This window comes from Podarcis vaucheri, assembly GCF_965113315.1.
Source record: "Podarcis vaucheri genome assembly, chromosome: 16".
Lineage (NCBI taxonomy): Eukaryota > Metazoa > Chordata > Lepidosauria > Squamata > Lacertidae > Podarcis > Podarcis vaucheri.
In genome coordinates, this window is record NC_138754.1 from 18,517,258 (window position 1) to 18,538,024 (window position 20,767).

Consider the following 20,767-nt stretch of genomic DNA (forward strand, 5'->3'; position numbering starts at 1 on the left):
AACTGGAAACTGAAAAGACTCAACTTAAGAACTACCGTCCCATCTCACTCCTAAATGTGGATTACAAAATTTTTGCAGATATTTTGGCAAGTAGACTTTAAAAAGTGTTAAACGAAGTAATTCATAAAGATCAGGCAGGCTTTCTCCCAGGCAGACATTTGTTTGATAATACTAGGAATATTATTGACATCTTGGAACTTCTGCAAACTAATATCAATACAAAAGCAGTGTTAATTTTTATTGATGCGGAGAAGGCATTTGACAATATCTCTTGGAAGTTTATGAAGAAAAACCTTGAAGGGATGGGAGTGGGATGGGGGTTTGAAAATGGAATAGAGGCAATTTATTCAGAACAAAAAGATAAATTGATAGTTAACAATGTGGTGACAGAAGAGTTCAAAATTGAAAAAGGAACACGACAATGGTGCCCCATATCCCCTTTGTTATTTATTTCAGTCCTGGAGGTGCTTTTGAATATGATTAGGGAGGACCGGTTGGTGCAAGGAATACAGGTCGGAGTGAAACAGTACAAACTTAAAGCTTTTGCAGATGACTTGGTTTTAACATTACAGGAGCCAGAATCTAGTACGAAAAGAGTTCTAGAACTGATTCATGAGTTTGGTCGGGTGGCGGGATTTAAATTGAACAAGCAAAAAACTAAGGTTTTGGAGAAAAATTTAACACCTTTGGAGTCAGAAAAGTTTCAGAAAGAGACTGAGTTAAATGTGGTTAAAAAAGTGAAATACCTAGGGGTTAATTTGACTGCTAAAAACCTGAACTTATTTAAAGACAACTACGAAAAATGTTGGTCAGAAATCAAAAAGGATCTAGAAACTTGGTCAAGATTGAAACTTTCCTTGTTGGGTCGAATTGCAGCTATAAAGATGAATGTATTGCCAAAGATGTTGTTTTTATTTCAAACCCTACAGATTGTGGACAGAGTGGAATGTTTTGGAAAGTGGCAGAAAGATATTTCTAAGTTTGTCTGGCAGGGCAAAAAGCCCAGAATAAAATTTAAAATTCTAACTGATGCAAAGGAAAGAGGGGGATTTGCCCTGCCGGACTTAAGGTTATATTATGAAGCTGCAGGTTTCTGCTGGATGAAAGATTGGTTACTTTTAGAAAACACTGATGTCCTAGATCTGGAAGGGTTCAATAATGCTTTTGGTTGGCATGCATATTTGTGGTACGACAAGGTAAAAGTTCATAAAGTGTTTAAAAACCATATTGTCAGGAAAGCAATATTTATTGTCTGGACAAAGTACAAAGACTTATTAGAAAATAAGACCCCAATGTGGTTATCACCAATGGAGGCTAAGGCCCAGAAAAGACTCAATATGGAGGCCGGCTGGCCGAAATATTGGGAAATAATAGAAAAAATTGGAGACAATTGGAGGTTGCAGAGCTTGGAGAAATTAAAGAATAAGGTGCGAGACTGGTTACATTACGCTCAAATTAAAGAGGTTTTTAACTTAGACAAAAAGAAAGGATTCCAGGTGGAAAAATCGAAATTAGAAACAGAATTGTTAGAACCAAAGACTAAGGTACTTTCTAGAATGTATAACTTGCTGCTTGAATGGAACACTCAGGATGAGACAGTTAAATCAGCCATGATAAAATGGGCTCAGGATATTGGGTATAACATCATGTTTGAGGACTGGGAAAGGTTATGGACCACCGGAATGAAATTCGCGGCATGTAATGCCTTGAAGGAAAATATTATGAAAATGATATATAGGTGGTACATGACCCCAGTCAAGCTTGCAAAAATATATCACCTGTCTGATAATAAATGTTGGAAATGTAAGGAAGCTGAAGGGTCATTCTTTCATCTCTGGTGGACTTGTCCAAGAGTGAAGGCCTTCTGGGAAATGATCTACAATGAGTTAAAAAAGGTATTCAAATATACCTTTACCAAGAAACCAGAAGCCTTCCTCTTGGGCATTGTCAGCCAGAAAGTGTTAAAGAAGGACAGAACCTTTTTTATGTATGCGACTACAGCAGCAAGAATACTTATTACAAAATATTGGAAGACACAAGATTTGCCCACACTGGAAGAGTGGCAGACGAAATTGATGGATTACATGGAACTGGCTGAAATGACTGGCAGAATTCGAGATTTGGGAGAAGAAACAACGGAAGAGGATTGGAAAAAGTTTAAGGACTATTTACAAAAACAGTACAAATTGTATGAATGCTAAGACTGAAATGACTTAACAATGACTGAAAGAGAGAGGTTTCAGAATGAGACAGGTTTAACAGTGGTTAAGAAGGTGAAATATTTGGGGATTAATATGACTGCTAAAAATGAGAACTTATTTAAGGACAATTATGAAAAATGTTGGTCAGACGTTAAAAAGGATTTAGAAATATGGTCAAACTTGAAGTTTTCTTTGCTGGGACGAATTGCTGTTATCAAGATGAATGTATTGCCAAGAATGTTGTTTTTGTTTCAATCGTTACAAATTCTGGACAAAATTGCTGTTTCAAGAAGTGGCAGAGAGACATTTCTAAATTTGTCTGGCAGGGCAAGAAACCCAGAATAAAATTTAAAATATTAACCAATGCAAAAGAAAGAGGGGGATTTGCCCTGCCAGACCTTAAACTATTATAAATCAGCAGCTTTCTGCTGGTTGAAGGACTGGCTGCTTCTTGAGAACACAGACATTTTGGTCTTAGAAGGTTTCAATAATGTTTTTGGGTGGCATGCATACCTATGGTATGACAAGGTTAAAGCACATAAGGCTTTTAAGAACCATATTGTCAGGAAAGCACTGTTTAATGTCTGGACACGTTACAAAGACTTACTTGAAAACAAAACCCCAAGGTGGTTGTCACCAATGGAGGCAAAAGCTCAAAAAGAAACTCAATATGGAGGCCAAGTGGCCAAAATATTGGCAGATTTTAGAGCAAGAAGGAGACAAATTGAAATTGCAGAGTTTTGAGAAATTAAAAGATAGAGTGCGAGATTGGCTTCATTATTTTCAAATAAGAGAGGTATACAATCTAGACAAAAAAATTGGCTTCCAGGTGGAAAAATCAAAGTTGGAAACAGAACTGTTAGACCCCAATACCAAGATACTTTCAAGAATGTATAACTTGCTGTTAAAATGGAATACTCAGGATGAAACAGTCAAATCTGTTATGACTAAATGGGCACAGGACGTTGGTCATAACATTATGTTTGCTGACTGGGAACAGTTGTGGACCACCGGGATTAAATTCACGGCATGTAATGCCCTAAGAGAGAATATTATGAAAATGATGTACAGGTGGTACATGACCCCAGTCAAGCTTGCAAAAATATATCATTTGCCCGATAATAAATGTTGGAAATGTAAAGAAACTGAAGGTACATTCTTTCACCTCTGGTGGACGTGCCCAAGGATTAAGGCTTTCTGGGAAATGATATATAATGAATTGAAAAAGGTATTTAAATATACCTTCCTGAAGAAACCAGAGGCCTTTCTCCTGGGCATTGTCGGCCAATTGGTGTTAAAGAAGGATAGAACTTTCTTTATGTACGCAACAGCAGCAGCAAGATTACTCATCGCAAAATATTGGAAGACACAGGAGCTACCCACACTGGAAGACTGGCAGATGAAGGTCATGGACTACATGGAATTGGCAGAGATGACCGGCAGAATCCGTGACCAGGGAGAAGAGTCGGTGGAGGAAGATTGGAAGAAGTTTAAAGATTACCTGCAGAAGCACTGTAAAATTAAGGAATGTTGAAAGGACGTTTGATTGAAAATAAGTGGTACTGGTAAAGAGATGCTTATGAAAATGTAAATAGGGAATGATAATTGGAAATGGATATTTATAATAATAGGTTAATATATGGAGTAAGGATAAAATGCTAGAGGGTAAGGATTTGCTGAATTTAATATTTGAACTGGAATACAAAATGGGAGGTGTGAGGAGGTCAAGAAATTAGTGAAGAAAACATAAGATTTGAAAATATCAATCCATTTTAGCCCTGTTTTGTGGTTTTTTCTCTTCTTTTTATTCTTCATTTTTTATTTTTATTTTTTACCATCTTTCTTCTATCAACTGTTTTTCTACAGTGCATTTTTATTTGTCTTGTTTTTGTAGTTTAAATGTTTAAACGTTTAAATGTTGGCTTTTGTTTTTATTGTTTGTTGTTTGTGAAAAATTAATAAATATTTAAAAAAAAATAAAGGGTTGCAGCCCCTTTTATAGAGGTGTCTTCATCCCCATGATATATGTAAAATATACTTACTAGTGCCAATCCATATCCCACTAAGAAATCGTGAAGCAGCATTATTGGGCGATAGGACAGTCCTCGAGGCAGGTGGGTCCTGGTAAGACGATAAGAAACTCCCCACACTAACAGCAAGAAATGAATGAAAATAGTTGAATATAATATCAGCATCCACAGAGTTTCACCAAACGCCATTTCCCTTAAACTCAGAGGCACAGAGACAAGGACTTTGCCTTGGCCAACGCTGGTGGCTTTTATAGGAGAACAATCTATGCCATGTGGAAAAGAACACCCTAGGCCAACCCATATAGTTCTCAGTTGAGAAGAAAACAAATAGTTTAGTAATTGAGTAAAACATTGCAGCTATCCTGGATTCCCGAAAGACACTGTTGTTCCTCACACAGGGTGTGGATACGCATTGGTGGGTGTGAATTTGCCTATCTTTTCCTCCCAAGGGAAGGCATGCATAGGAGTTTGCCTGCCCTCCCACACAAAATCATTGTGCCTCTTCCCTCCCTGAGGAGTTTATCAGGGGTAATTAAAAGAGACTGCACATCAATGCAGGTGGGGCTGGCTTGCACTGCAATGGCATCCTCCCAAGAGGAGGGTCACTGCAACGTGTTCCGGAAAAGAGCTGTCAGTCCCAGCGAAGGAAGAATGGATACAGAAAACTTAAGGAATGTGCAGAAATCGCAAAACTTACCAGAAAAATAAAAAACCCAGATAACAAACTTTTTATAAAAGAATGAAAATGGTTTATTGAATATTTACAGATACATTGTAAACAGATAAGAACATTGGCAGGATTATTGTTACAACCTGCAGTTTCAAAAGTTAATTTGAAAATGCAGAAGATATTAAAAATAAATATCCCTTCCTCCCTCTCTCTCTCTCTTTTTCTCAATGTGAAGTCCCAAAATTGTCACATCATAACTCCAGGCAGATGTTGCTACATAATATCTGCTTGAGTTTGAAGATTTAGCAACGAGAAACATCTGTGCAAAAAGTTAAGCCAAGTCCTTTGGAGTGCAATGGGTCCATTTCATTATACCCACATTCGACAGAATTCTAGTCAAACCCAGATACCCGGACACACAAAAGGCAAGGCATTATGCTGCTCTCTCCATATCAGGCCAACAAGCAAGAAGATACCGTGGATCTCACCATCCTCTGATCACTTGAATTCAAACTTTGAGCTGCCAAGGAGAACCTTGAAATGTCATCCAGGCCAATAAGTCAGTGAACAAACAGGTGCAAGCAGTATATTCAGATCAAGTGTTAAGAAGTGGGTGGTCAGGGCAGCCCTCTGCTGCACCCTATCTGCAGCGGGCTCCCAGAGAAGGATCCACCATCCTAAGGTCCAGCTAGGAAGGGCAAGGGTGTCTATAAAAAAGGTAAAGGGACCCCTGACCATTAGGAGTAGTTGTGGCCGACTCTGGGGTTGCGGCGCTCATCTCGCTTTACTGATCGAGGGAGCCGGCGTACAGGTCGTGTGACCGGGTCATGTGACCAGCATGACTAAGCCGCTTCTGGAGAGCCAGAGCAGCACACGGAAACACCATTTACCTTCCCGCCAGAGCGGTACCTATTTATCTACTTGCACTTTGACGTGCTTTCGAACTGCTAGGTTGGCAGGAACAGGGACTGAGCAACGGGAGCTGTTGCAGGGATTCGAACCGCCGACCTTCTGATCGGCTCTGTGGTTTAACCCACAGCGCCACCAGTGTCCCAAGGGTATCTATACCCTTCACAAATTAGGGCCATGATACCTGAAGGAACTCCGCACGTGGGCCTATTCAGATCAGACGTGCACACCTGAAAACAGACTGGGATCTACCCAGGCCCAGATGAGATATGGATCTGTTGCCAAGTGCCAATCTATGTCCCAAGAGTCACTATTGGTACTAACTGAAGTTTCAGAATTCAACTCCTTGCATAACACATTGCAGAAATCCAAATGGAAGGTTGCCAGTGTTAATTCTGAGATGAAGATAAAGCTGCAGGCCAGCATTTATTTGTCCTCTGTCCAACCCCACCCCGCTCCTCTTTCTCCATTTGCTCTCCTTTCCCCCTGGTTCCTCAGCACTTCCCTCCATCTGCAGCAGGCTGCTTCTTTCTGTCTTTCTATCCAGTGGCAGCAGGATGCCTGGAGCTGACAAGGAAGGTGAGGAGCCGCCCCGGGTGTCACCACTGAGGGGGTGACAAAATACCGGGCGGCACTCATCGTGGCACCTGCAGTGTGCCCAAGTCATGCGTCTCGCAGGCTTTGCGCTGCCCAAACGGTCCGCCCGCTGCCTCTCCCCCAGATGTAGGGCGGTTGAGTGGGAGGAAACAGGCTCCTGAACACGCCACCCCAGGTGCCCAAGCGGCTTCCTCCGCCGCTGCAGACAAGTACGCCCAAAGGGAGAGGGGAGTCCTGTTATGTACTGAAGTTCTCACCCTGGGCCAGCAGGGGGATACTGTAGATAGTTATGCAAATGAAGGATCGAAAGTGACATTCAGTGATTGGATAGTTTGTATGCAAATGAAGGATCGAAAGTGACGTTCAGTGATTGGCTAGTTACAGAAAATGGTTACTGTTGCATTCTAGTGGAGCTCTATATAAGCAGGCTGACTTGAGCTCCTCTGTTCAGTTCTGTTCCAGCTTACAAATAAAGAGCTGCTTTGGAAGAATTGCTGTGTCGTCTGATATGTTCGCCCACAACTTAACAAGTCCCAGGAGCAGCGGAGCTGTGTGGCTCCTAGAGGTGCAGAGGTAATAAGGCAGAAAGTCAAATTAATGAGATGTTGAAAGGAAACCTGGTACAAAGTAATTAGCTTTCTAGCAACGTATATTTACCAGAATAAAATTGCCCTTGCCATTGTATATAACTCCACAATTAAAACAAAAACATGGATTAATTGCTGGGATTATAGCCAATTTACCTTGTTATTTTTGTTTTGATTACCCTGTATGGACGACAAGGAGTAGTGTAGCAAAAGGCTGGTAAAGCATAACTCGGGCATAGGCAAACTGGGCCCTCCAGGTGTTTTGAGACTAGAGTTCCCATCATCCCTGACCACTGGTCCTGTTAGCTAGGGATGATGGGAGTTGTATTCACAAAACAGCTGGAGGGCCGAGGTTGCCTATGCCTGGCATAACTAAGTGCATGTGAGCTGCGACCCTTTTACCCTTACTTGTGAGTAAACTCTAAAACCAATGGGATACATTTCTGAGTAAGTGTACTGGGTAGGACAACTCGCTAATAATAATAATAATAATAATTTATTACGGCCATAGGCCCATACAGATAAAAACAAGACATAAATAACAGCTTGTGCACGTGGGAAAAAACAACCGCTAAAACACTACTATAACAATAAAATATTATAAGATGGAATGGCATACTATGCCTTAATTAGCTTGTGGTGCTCCTTGGCAACGCTTTTGGGTAAGGACAGCGACCAGGAACCTAGCCACTTTCAGGGTCGTATGGGTATCCTTATCCTGCAAGATTTGGGCAAGGTGGAATTTTGGTGGGGTACCCTCTAGTTTCTGTATGATTGATCCCAACAAATTTGCCCGTGGCACCTTGAATAAGGGGCAAGTGAACATAATGTGCTGAAGCGACTCCGGCGTCTCCTTATCACATTCGCACATGGCGGAGGCTTGGCCCTTTGAGAATCTATGTCTCAGGACATTGGAGGGAAAAACGTTAAACCTCGCTTTGGTGAAGGCCAGCCTATGGGCAACAGTCGAAAGGGAGGAGAGGTATGATGGAACGCGGTAAGTTAAAGTGATACCAATGTTCTGGGGCGAACAAACACCTCCCCCCAGCATATAATTTCGCTGTAAATCGATGTCATCCAGTCTTTGGCGGATCAGTCTTTGAGCAGTGATTTGATCTAGTTTTAGGGAATCTAAGGGAGAGATTCCATAGCTCAGGAGTTTGGCATGAATTCTACAACTCGCTATTAGGATTCAACCTGCCCGGGGATTTGGAGATAGAGAGTGGGGGGAGAGGGAAAGAGGCCTCTCAAAGAAAGGATAATAAATCAAACAGCAGCATTTCAGAGCATTTTTACACCGACCTGGAAACTCGCCCGTTGCTTCGGGGCAACAATTTCAGTCAGTGGTGGAGTTAGCTGCACAGACACCCAGAGCACCGGCCATGCTGTGCACCGGGGGGGGGGGGGGCAGGGCGAGCTGGGGGGGCGTGCGTGGTGATCTGCTGTGGGCAGTGGTGGCAACTCAAGCCGCAGCACATGGGGCAGCAGGGCGAGCCCCCTGCAGTGTGCCTTTTTGTCACCCACCTCAGGGATGACACACAGGGCGGGCTGCCGCCACCGCACCCCCTCTTCCTACGCCCTGGATGCCTCCTAATAATAAAAATTAAGCCTCGTGTCTGTGTTTGGGTGCTTCCACTCCCACCCCCTTCCCTTGCCTGCCGGGCGCAGACGGACTCTTCTTCAAACTGGCTTTGCCCAAGGAAAGTTCCCCATTTCCCCTCCCCACCTCCTCTCAGCCTTCCCCAGGACCAATAACAAGCTGCTCTAAGGGACAGTAGCATCGTGTTTTCAGATTTGGGCCAGCCTCCCACCCTCTGTAAGGGACGCGGGTGGCGCTGTGGGTTAAACCACGGAGCCTAGGACTTGCCAATCAGAAGGTGGGTGGTTCGAATCCCTGCGACAGGGTGAGTTCCCGTTGCTCGGTCCCTGCTCCTGCCAACCTAGCAGTTTGAAAGCATGCCAAAGTGCAAGTAGATAAATAGGTACAGCTCCAGCGGGAAGGTAAACAGCATTTTTGTGCGCTGCTCTGGTTCGCCAGAAGCGGCTTAGTCATGCTGGCCACATGACCCGGAAGCTGTACTCTGGCTCCCTCGGCCAATAAAGTGAGATGAGCGCCACAACCCCAGAGTCGGCTACGACTGGACCTAATGGTCAGGGGTCCCTTTACCTTTTACCCACCCCTACCCTGCTTTTCCCAACCTGTAGAAGGAGCAGGCTCCACTTTCTCGCCTCTTGATCCCTCTGCAAAGCTTTTTCCCCACCCTCCCCTCTCCCCCACGGAAGTTTTCTAAATCCGGCCCACACATGGTCTGGGAAGCAGCATGTTTTTACATGAGTAGAAGGTGTCCTTTTATTTAAATTGCATCTCTGGGTTATTTCTGGGGCATAGGAATTCATTCATTCCCCTCCCCCTTTCAAAATATAGTCCGGCCCACCACATGGTCTGAGGGACAGTGGACTGGCCCCCTGCGGAAAAAGTTTGCTGACCCCTGCTAAGTACCTCTGTGATGGACAGCAAAGCCAGACCAGAGTTTGGTGATGCAGTCCCTCAGAATTCCACCAGAGGGCTGGAGCCTCTCTGAATGAGTACTAAGCAGAGTGGAGGGAAACAGATTAAAACTGCAGAGTTTTGAAAAATTAAAAAATAGAGTGCGAGACTGGCTTCATTATTATCAGATAATGGAGGCATATAATTTGGTTAAAAAATTGGCTTCCAGGTGGAAAAATCAAAATTGGAAACAGAACTGTTAGACTCCAAAACTAAGAATTTGTCAAGAATGTATAATTTGCTGTTGAAATGGAATACTCAGGATGAAACGGTAAAATCTGTTATGATTAAATGGGCACAAGATGTCGGACATAACATTATGATGGCTGACTGGGAACAGTTATGGACCACAGGTATGAAGTTCACGGCATGTAATGCCTTAAGAGAGAATATAATGAAAATGATGTACAGGTGGTACATGACACCAGTCAAGCTTGCGAAAATTTATCACTTTCCCAATAATAAATGCTGAAAATGTAAAGAGACGGAAGGTACATTCTTTCAGCTTTGGTGGACATGTCCAAGGATTAAGGCTTTCTGGGAGATGATCTATAATGAAATGAAAAAGGTATTTAAATATACCTTTCTGAAGAAACCAGAGGCCTTTCTCCTGGGCATGGTCAGCCAATTGGTGCCAAAGAAGGACAGAACTTTCTTTATGTACATCACAACAGCAGCAAGAATACTTATTGCAAAGTATTGGAAGACACAAGATCTACCCACTCTGGAAGAATGGCAGATGAAGGTGATAGACTATATGGAACTGGCGGAAATGACGGGCAGAATCCGAGACCAGGGAGAAGAGTTGGTGGAGGAAGATTGGAAGAAATTTAAAGACTATTTACAGAAACATTGTAAAATTAATGAATGTTAGAATGATGTTGGAATGAATCTAGGTGATTTTAGCAAAAATGTATCAAAGATTTAAGGAAAATAGACTGTTAATTGGTGAAAAGAGGGAAAGTAAACTTATATCAAGATCAAGATAAATTTTCAGGATAAAAATTTTGAAGAGATGGAAAGGATTTGCTGAAATGGATAATTGACTTAGAATACAAAAAAGGGAGGTGTGAGGAGGTCAGGGAAACAAGCAAATGAAAGATAAGTTATGGGAAGGTTCAATTTGTTTTTTCTTCTTTTTTCTTTTTTTCTTTGTTTTTAATTGTTTTTATTTTTCTGTTTTTTATTGTGATGTATTGGTTTTGTTATTGTTTAATTTGGTGTTTTTTCTTTTGTCTTTTTGTAAACTTAAAACTTTAATAAATACTATTTTAAAAAAAGAGTACTAAGCAGAGTGGGAGGAGAAAAATAAAAGGAGCAGTTTCTGAGGGAGTTTTTAGACTGGGCTTGGTTTGAGTGTCTTGGGAGAGTTTTACGCCAGGAGCTAGCTGGAGGGCTGACTTTGAGCCAGGAGAAGTAGAAGCTGTGTGGATACAGCCTACATGGCTCTCATTCTAGTCAGGAGGGGAGAGATTTTCTAGAAAGAGAGACTTCCGGGTTGGCGCCTCCGGCAATGGCGGAGCTCCTCCGATTGGGAAGAACTAGCTCCGCGAAAACTAGGGTCTGACCGCCACGGCAAAGGCGGAGACCCACTGAAATCACAAGCGGGAGAAGCTTGTGAACTTGGGATCCGGCTGGCACCTTTGCGCCTCCCCTACTCACGGGGAAACCCGGTTTCGGGGATCCGGAGAGACGTGGGGTGAGTGGCACGGTGCTTCGAATTGACTGCTTTTTTCGCAGAGTGAACCCGCATTGCTGTTGCTGGAGAGTGCTGACTTTTTCCTGTGGACAATTGGACTTTAAACAACTACCCGTGAGTAGAACGCAAAACTGGATCTTCAAATAATTTAATTTGGCACTGAAAAGGGGAAGGTTTTAAACAGGAAGTCCACCTTCCCCTTTTTTGTAAATAGATTGAAGCAAAGACGTTATAAGCTAAAGTCTTTGGAAGCTTTTGGCAAAGGATTGAATTTTCATCGGTTAAAGTTACAAAAAAACCGTGGAAACAGGAGAAGGGGGGGATTTTGGACTTAGCAAGCCTGCAGGAGGGAGTGAAAAATCAAATTATCACTGCTCCGAACCTGGAAAAGGGCTGCCAGAAAAAGGGAAATTTTGGAAGAGTTCATTGACTGTGAACAGAACATTTTTGACAACTAGTTATATAAGAGAAAGATACTGTTTCCATTGTCCTCTTCTGCGTTTAAAAAAGAGGAAAAGTAACTGGAAAGTGAAACTATTTTTATGGTCTGAATTGTGTTTGAAAGGATTGATACAAGTGGAGACTGTTTCCCTCCAGAGGGAGTTTTTGAAACTGTCACAGGACTGCACCAGCTGTATGATAAGTAAGTGTGAGAACTAGAGATTGACCTTGGACCACTCAAAATGTTGATAGCAGAAACCATTGTGACGGTATTATGTAAGATAAGCTATTCGCTGGAACAGCTCCATAAGAAGACAGATGACACTTCTTTTAAAATTGACAATTTGGACCAAAAAGTAACTAATTGGAGTCAAAAAGTGAGCATCAATACAGGAACCATTCAGGACTTGGCACAAGAAATTACTTTGGTTGGACAGATTGCGGAGGAGAAAGAGAAAGCTGTGGTGGCTGAGCCTAAAGTAATACAAGTGGGATCTTCAGCCATACAGAAGCAAATTGAGGACTATAAGTTGAGGCCTTTTACGATTGAATCTGGAAAAGGCCAGATTTTGAAGATTGGATCCCGGCTTGGACCGGAAGAAGGAAAGTTGGAAAGATCCTTCTATGCAGGGATTAACTGACTTTTGGGACATGGACTTGGGTTTGGAGGAGACTGGAGTTTTGGGGGCCTTGGGATTTGGAGGAATATTGAAACATGTCATGAAACATCTTATAGACCTCAGCTTTAACTATGGAAATTTGGCTGACTTGTCCGGAAGGAATAAAAGTATTGCTAGGTTGGAGTTTTCTCGAGATTTGCTTTTTGGCACTAAAGAATATGAAGAAGACCTGCAGAAGGGACCTGGAAAAGCCTCGGACATAAGATCTCCAGGTTGATGGACTATATGGATTTGACGGAAAGGACTGGCAGAATCCGAAACCAGGGAGAGGAGATGATGGATGAAGATTAGAGATTTTAAAGTTTATATATAGAAATATTGCAAAATTAATGAATGATAGAAAAATGGTGGAAAGAAATTTTATGGCCTTAGTAGAAATGTTATAAGGAGTTAAGGATATATGAGTATTTAGTTTTTAATGATAAAAAATATGTTAAGATATTTATAATAAGACAGAAAATAGAGAAAGATGGAAAGGGTTTGCTGAAACAATTAATAGAAGTGGAATACAAAAAAGGAGGTGAGAGGAAGTAGAGGAAACAAGGGAATGAAAAATAGAGTATGGAAAGGGTGTGATTTATGTTTTTAAATGGTTATTGTTTTGTTTTGTTTAGGGTTAGTTTAGTTTAATGTGATTAGGTTGTGTTTTGTATTGTTATATATTGTATTGTATTGTTCTTTTTTCCTTTCTTTGTTCTTTCTCTTTTGTTTCTTTTCCTTTACTTTTCTGTAAATTTTAAAAGTAATAAACATTATTTTTTTAAAAAAGAGAGATCTTCTAGAAAGAAAAGACTCCCAAACCAGTAACAAGGAGTGTGGCAATCCTCAGGGTCTGTTATACTATTTACTTCAATAAGAGTATGTAAACGCAGTCAGTAACATTGGAAGAGAAGGACGGATCAAGGACGGCATGCAGGAAGTCACTTACACAGAATTGTATTAATTTGTTATAATTTTTATAATTGGGTTAAAATCTGGAAAATCAATAAAAAAGTGATGAAGAAGTTCCAACAAAAGAGGAGTGGACTTTAAAACTATTGGACTATATGGAGAAGGCAAAAATAAGAAACCCAAAGGACAAAATGCTTGTGGAGGAGTGGAGATCCTTTTCAGAATATCTGAGAAAATACTATAGTCAAATGAAAACACAGGCAGGACTGGAAATATAAGCAAAGGAAGGAGAATGCTAAAGGAATCTAATGTTGGATATTTGTTATAGAAATGAGTATTACATTTAGTAGACAAAGGATTTGAACAGAAACATCATGGAAGTAAAAATGAGGAGTCAAAATGTTGAGGGAATATTGTATTGAAACTGAATTGAATTTGTTAAATTGTATGAAAATTAATTTTAAATATATGTAACATAAAGAGAACACGATGCTGTATGAAGTGAGCCAATGGCTTGATCCAGTAGGGCTTTTCTTATGTATTCATAGAGCCCATGGTGATTTTAATAAATTAATTTTTGATCAGATTTTTTCTTTTTACTTCAGGATTGGCACAATGAGGAACGATATTTCCCTCCACAGAAGGGGAAGACTGCCATAGGAAGACAAAGAATGTCATTCATTTCTATAAACCTTTTAAGAACTGTATTACATTCTGCAAACATTTCTGTGTGCTCGGAAATTCAATTGCCTTCAAACCAGCTATGGCCATTATTGCATGAAATCCATCTTGAACATGATACCATGTCACTGGCACACCGTGGTCCTCTAGCCGCTTCTTGTACAACAGCCCATCATCCCGGAGAACATCATATTCACAGGTTAGAATGAAAGCCTCTGGGAGCTGATGGATTATGTCATCCTCCACTAAAAGGGGGGCAAACATTGTCTCACCGCCTCTTTTAACTTGTTCATAAAGTTCTTCTGAAAATGGAGCAGGTTCTACAGGAACATAGCCCCTAGCTTTAAATTCTTCTGGAATGTTATCAGCATTGATCCATTTTTGGTATTTCTCTCTCAAATCAGGAGGGACATGGGCGCCTTTCAGAACTCCATCTACATTCATTGTCTTCCCAGTGAGATATGTCAAACCAAGACTGACAGCTCTTTTCCGGAACAAGGGAGGAACTGAATGGTTTTGCTGATAGGATGGCAAATTGAAGTCCATTCCTTGGAGGAATGGGTAAATGAGGACCTGAGCTCGCACTCTTGGGAGGTCCTCTCTGGTCACCAGTTCTTGACAAATGGCTGCAGCATATGTGCCTCCACTACTCTCCCCAACAATGGCAATGCGGCTGGGGTCCACTCCGTATTCCTTTGCATTCTTCAGAAAGTGTATTACAGCAGTTAAACAGTCCTGTACAGGGACTGGGTACGGATGCTTAGTAGCTTTACGAAATCTAAAGAAAAAACAAGATATCATCAACATTTGACATCATACTTGGGGCTGAGGTACCTTCAGCACCCCCAAGGAGACTGGTCCCCCTAAGCTGATTGGCATTTCCATTCAAATGGTTATGTGCTCCACGTCATGTGATCATTTATGCAATATGGGACTTACCGGGGGGGGGCAATATTTACTCAAGTTGGCACCCCTGCCTTCACGCAAGCAAGCCAAATTCCAATCAGGCAGATGCCACTCAAGGAGGGTGAAAAAGAGGGGCAATGGTGCAGAGGTGGGGGTCTGATTTCAGAGGGAAGAAGAGGAATTTGGATTTGATATCCTGCTTTATCACTACCCCCTACCCTGTTTTCCCAACCTGTAGAAGGACCAGACTCCAGTTTCTCATGGGACGCGGGTGGCGCTGTGGGTAAAACCTCAGTGCCTAGGACTTGCTGATCGTAAGGTCAGGGGTTCGAATCGCCGCGGTGGTGTGAGCGCCCGTTGTTCGGTCCCAGCTCCTGCCCACCTAGCAGTTCAAAAGCACCCTCAAGTGCAATTAGATAAATAGGTACCACTTTATAGCGGGAAGGTACCGTATTTTTTGCTCTATAACACGCACCAGACCATAAGACGCACCTAGTTTTTGGAGGAGGAAAACAAGAAAAAAAATATTCTGAATCTCAGAAGCCAGAACAACAAGAGGGATCGCTGCACAGTGAAAGCAGCGATCCCTCTTGCTGTTCTGGCTTCTGGGATAGCTGTGCAGCCTGCATTCGCTCCATAAGACGCACACACATTTCCCCTTACTTTTTAGGAGGGAAAAAGAGAGTCTTATAGACCAAAAAATACGGTAAACGGCGTTTCCGTGTGCGGCACTTGTGCTGGCTCACCAGTGCAGCTTCAACATGCTGGCCACGTGACCCGGAAGCGTCTTCGGACGGCGCCGGCTCCCGGCCTCTTAAGTGAGATGAGCGCACAACCCTAGAGTCGGTCACGACTGGCCCATACGGGCAGGGGTACCTTTACCTTTACCTTTAAGGAGTCTCAAAGGGGCTAACATTCTCCTTTCCCTTCCTCCTCCACAACAAACACTCTGTGAGTTGAGTGGGGCTGAGAGACTTCAAAGAAGTGTGACTAGCCCAAGATCACCCAGCAGCTGCAAGTGGATGAGCAGGGAATCGAACCCGGTTCACCAGATTACGAGTCCACCACTCTTAACTACTACACCACACTGGCTCTTCAGGGAGAACTGAAGAGGCCTGGAGTGGAGCATTGAGCCCCAGTGCCTGAGGTTTTCCATGATAATATAATGCCAGTTCACATCCTGTTCTCAGTGGCCTGTGGTCAATCATTGGAGAAACTCACAATCAGAACATGAGTCCTGTGGTACTCTTCCCTCCCACAGCTTCCACCAACTGGCATTCAGAAGGACACTGTCTCCACCTGCAAAGGCAGGCTATAGCCATCATGGCTAGTAGCCACTGGTAGTCTTATACCGTGTGCATTTGTTTAATCCTCTTTTAAAGCCACCCAAGTTGGAGGCCATCATTGCCTCCTGAGGGAACGAGTTCCACAGCTTAACTACACACTGTGTAAAGAAGTACTTTCTTTTAGGTGAATCTTCTAGCATTCAGCTTCATTGAATGGCCACATGTTCTAGAGTTAAGAGAGAGGGACAAAAACATTTATCGAGTTTTATGTAAAAGTAGTTTAATGTTCCTTATATGATGCCTTGGAAGGAGTTTTGTCCTGAAAGGCAGGATAGAGATAATCGCAACAGATAGAACTGGCATAGATTGAGAAGCCATATCAGCCTCTCATGGTGGATAAGGTTATCCATGAATACTAGTCACAAGGCGGATGGGCCATCTCCACTATCACAGGCAGTAATGCTTCTGAATACCAGATGATGTACATTGCAACTGGGAGTAGTGCTCCTGTGTCTGGGTCCAGCTTGGGGGCTTTTCATTGGGATATTTGGTTGGCCACCGTGAGAACAGGATGTTGGGCCCCCTTTGGCCTGATTCAGCTTCTTATGCTTAAAGCAAAGAATTGAATGTTGGCAAAATCAGCCGTTTTCTGGGCTCATGTGGAAGGGTTAGAAACTGAAGCGTGGAGATACTTACTCAACACACATAACCACTGAGTCGGTTCCGTGGGCAAGCGAATGGCAGATCCTTGCAGAAGTTCCTGGAAAAAGGCACATAACCTTTAACGAGTCTCCTTTGGCAACAACTAAGTTGAACTGAACCCTTTATAAATGGGGCATCACTAGTTGAAAACCATTATGTACATTTTGTTCCCTCCTGATCAGCAGTTTCAATGGGTAAAACTCAGAAGAGAACCAAAAAACCCATACTTTTAAAGCAAGGTGTGCTAGGAAGAACGAAGACTGGGATCCATTTTGGACTGGCTAGCGAAAGGCTGGCTGGGAAAGATGACTTGACTCCAGTGATGCACAGCTGTGGGAACAAGCCCTCCTTGAGATGACCATGGACTCCCTCCATGCAGAATGAACGTGTAAATACGTGAATAAGTCAGAACAGGACCAAACAAACCTCAGACCACATTTTTGGGCTTCTTTCAAATTAATTCTGACCATCTCTGGAAGACCTTTCATAGAAGTCCATTGAAGTACGAAGCACAAATACATTCTTTGGCATTTTTCATTGACCTTGACATTAGGAATTAATACAGAACCAGACATCTCTGGAACAGGAAGGCTCAGCCCTGTTTTCTTACCACACAATCCCATCCTGCCATGTTAAACTGCCTACAGTTCAGAAACTTCAGCTGGTGCAGAATTCAGCAGCCAGGTTGCCCACCGTGGTTTGGGTATATAATGCCAATCCTGGTGTGACTGCATTGGCTGCCAATTTGTTTCTGGGCCCAAGCCCAGAACTGTTGTGGCTCCCCGTTTGTGGAATGCTCTCCCCCGGGAGACCCACCTGGCGCCTTCGTTTCATATTGTCAGGGGCCTTTGGCTAATTAACCAATAGACGGCCTTTTAAACTGTGTGTAGCCACAGGTTATTGACATTGTTTGTTGTTATTCTTTATATTGTTATAGATTTCGGGGGAGACCACCCTAAACCTTAGAAACTAGTAAGTGGTAGGATTTTGATTATTATTTGGAGCAGGCATAGGCAAACTCCGGCCCTCCAGATGTTTGGGACTACAATTCCCATCCTCCCTGATCACTGGTCCTGTTAGCTAGGGATATGGGAATTGTAGTCCCAAACATCTGGAGGGCCGGAGTTTGCCTATACCTGATTTGGAGTATTGAAGGGAAGATTGGAGGCCAGCGGAAAAAAACACTTTCCAAGTCAGTGCCTCAATTGGATAGAGGCCTTTACTTGACAAAACGGGTTGTTGGCACATATGCGAGGAATTCTTGGGCCTGAGCAGAAAGAGGTTGTCAGACTCATGGCAAGGGGGGGGGGTTGAGTTTTCAGGAAAAGAGTGTCTTTAGAGCGGTGTTTCCCAAGCTTGGGTCTCCAACTGTTCTTAAACTACAATTCTCATCATCCCATCCTACTGGTTTGGCAGAGAGGTGGTACCCAACCTTTGTAGCAGTATTCATAAAGGTAAAAATAAATACCCAGAGGCAGCAGAAACCACCCCCACCCCTCCATAGCAAACATTTCATGACCTTTACATTAAAGTATCACCCCAAATTCTCCACAAACAACAAAGTGAAACATTTCAAAAACATTTCAAAGAACTTACGGATGCTTCCAAATAGTGCAACCCCTCCATAAAGAAAGATGATTCCTTTCCTGTTCCCAGCAGGTGATGTCTTGGGCCAGTATAGCCTCACAGGCACCCCATCAAAAACCAGGTCCCTTGTGATCATTTTTGGGTCCTTCACTTCTGGAATTAATAGGTTTAGGATCCTGAGTATGGAATATCTATGGAAGATGCCCAGTTTTTCCAGAATTCCTCCCTGTTTAAACCAAAACATTTAGCATTTTAAATCAGCATTAGATATATGTATTGCATATATGTATTGCCTATGGAACAGAAACCGTGCATGGGAGATGAATGCGCTGTTTATCCTTTCCTTCCTCTTGGGATGGAAACTTATTCTCTTTGAGCAGCCCAGAAGTGAAGCCCCTGCCCACTCCCCTTTCCTAGTACGCTTCCTGTTATTTCAAACCTTAAGATGCAACACAAATTGGGGGTATTCAGTGCTAGTACTACTCAGGATAAATCCAGTGGAGTGCATAAGAACCTAAGCAGTGTAGGAGTACAAATATCCAGAGTGTGGGGATCAGATGGGATTACTATGAGGAATTATAAAATATGCATCAAGCCATTGTGTCAGCTGTGAAAGCATGGTGTTGATTGGGGTTAATTCATTGACAGTAATTTCCGATCAAATCCCACAACCCTCTGCATCTCTGGCCATTTCCTCTACTGTCCATTTCTCTCTGCTTGCGTACACAGCCCAGCTGCCCGTTGCTTTGCCAGGCATCACAGCTGTCAACCGTCCCTTATCTGGCGGGAAACTCCCTTATCCCAGCACCGTTTCCCGCTGCTGTCCTGGATTGATGATGTCCTGTAAATTTCCCAGGTTTCCAAAGAAGCAGCTCCTCTCCCTCCCTCCCTGCCAGCCAGGGAGGAGGGAGGCTCCAGCTGTGTTGCTTGGCTGCGTTGCTCACCCAATAAAGAGTCTAAGAACGACTGGGGGATGGAGCTTGCATGCCTTGCGCTGATCAAATCGGCCACGTTGCCTGGGGACTCGCCATTGCTCAGCGCTTCCCAGCAGAGAGATGACAGTGTGGTAATATTGAGGCTTGGAAGTGAGCAATAGCCCTGACGGAGCTGGTCTGGGGAAAGGAGAAAGGTCTGCTTATGGAAAGTAACTGCAGCACTTACCAAGCAACAGTCAGGGGGGCGGAATGAGAAGCAAGGAAAGGTGGGGGACCACCAGGGGGCACATTGGAAGATGGCCGACAATAACATCTCTCCGACCCACACGAGGCAATTAAGAGGCTGATATGGGAGTATGCAGCCTCCCGTGCCCCCCCCCCAAGGGAATGGGGGGACTGCCTTGCCAGCTGTGTCCATAATTCACCCCCGGATTCGAAAGAAGGGGGTGACTGGGCACTTTGACACAAAGCCCTCAGGTGGGACCGCTCTCCCGGACGCTGTCTCTGATCGCGCACTGGTTTGCATTACTTCGAAATATATAATTCAATAAAGAAGCAAATGCACATACTTCAAGTGAAGATCGGGTGTAAAGACTGCTGATTAATGGGATCTCTGTGTGAGGAGCGACGGACTGGACAATAAATCAAGACTCATCATCTCTGTGTGAGGAGCGACAGGCTGGACAATAAATCAAGACTCATCATTAAAAGACTGGTATGTCGGACTGAAATGGAAAGGGGGGGAGGAAAAAACTTTTCTTTTTTTGTCTTATGTGAGTACCCAATAATCCTCCCTCCCAGAGAGTAAGAATCGTTGCAAATTACTAATGACAAGCTGGAGATCAAAAACTGTGTGGAAATGAATTATTGATCAAAGAGCGGCTGGTGGGAATATCGGGAATGGAAGGAAAGCTTTGTGACGCAGTTTCAAATGGAGATTCGTCAAGTCGGCCTGCCCACAGGAGGATGGGGGGGGCGTGGTCATTAGAATGTGAATGTATGGTTATCGGAATGTGAATTTGACCCGGCAGAGCCCCCTGAGATACAGATTCGCAGGGCGGTGGAAATCACAGACAGACTGTATGAATGTTTTTTATGGAGGTGTGGAAATGGCGGCTGTCCTTTATGTGATATGGCTCCTGGAGAGTGTAAAATCCACACAGGATATGTTTGTTTTCAACCCGCTTGTGAAGATTATCAGAGTTCACAAAGAAAGGAATATATGATTCCAATAAGAAGATGAGGAAAATAATAAGGAGACTATCTGGAGGGAACTGGATAGAACTGTGAAATCAAAGCAGCAGCAAGAGCGATGTTTGGATCCCTTTCGGAGCGCGAAGTATGGGTACCCCCAATAAAATTTTAAAAATTTGGCTGTATAATTTGGAACTAATGTGATTTGGAATCGGCCTTGTGC

The 20,767-nt window shown here is 43.1% G+C and overlaps 2 protein-coding genes and 1 long non-coding RNA gene across 6 annotated transcripts in view; 1 reads left to right on the forward strand and 2 right to left on the reverse strand.

The window, feature by feature from the left end:
• Positions 1 to 4,549, reverse strand: part of LOC309521445 (arylacetamide deacetylase-like 4) — a 30,426-nt gene extending 25,877 nt beyond the window's left edge. For 2 of the 3 annotated variants that reach the window (XR_014214669.1, XR_014214670.1), the window contains exon 1: positions 4,240 to 4,540. Coding sequence is in view for 1 of the 3 variants with exons in the window: in XM_082203946.1 (XP_082060072.1) it covers positions 4,244 to 4,420 (177 nt within the window). In the remaining 2 variants the exon portion in view is untranslated. Of the gene's footprint in view, positions 1 to 4,239 lie in introns of all 3 variants that reach the window. The other variant, XM_082203946.1, reaches the window with a different exon arrangement.
• LOC309521471 overlaps positions 1 to 20,767 on the forward strand; it is a 177,863-nt gene that overhangs the window by 78,987 nt on the left and 78,109 nt on the right. The window lies entirely within an intron of this gene.
• The window catches only part of LOC309521447 (arylacetamide deacetylase-like 4), an 85,414-nt gene that overhangs the window by 61,138 nt on the left and 3,509 nt on the right, over positions 1 to 20,767 (reverse strand). Inside the window, exons 2-4 of one of the 2 annotated variants that reach the window (XM_082203949.1) lie at positions 18,425 to 18,641; positions 16,823 to 16,886; positions 13,824 to 14,712 (exon numbers count right to left, since the gene is read on the reverse strand). In XM_082203949.1, the coding sequence (XP_082060075.1) occupies positions 13,938 to 14,712; positions 16,823 to 16,886; positions 18,425 to 18,641 (1,056 nt within the window). In that variant the 3' untranslated portion in view covers positions 13,824 to 13,937. Of the gene's footprint in view, positions 1 to 13,823; positions 14,713 to 16,822; positions 16,887 to 18,424; positions 18,642 to 20,767 lie in introns of those variants that run through there. The other variant, XM_082203950.1, reaches the window with a different exon arrangement.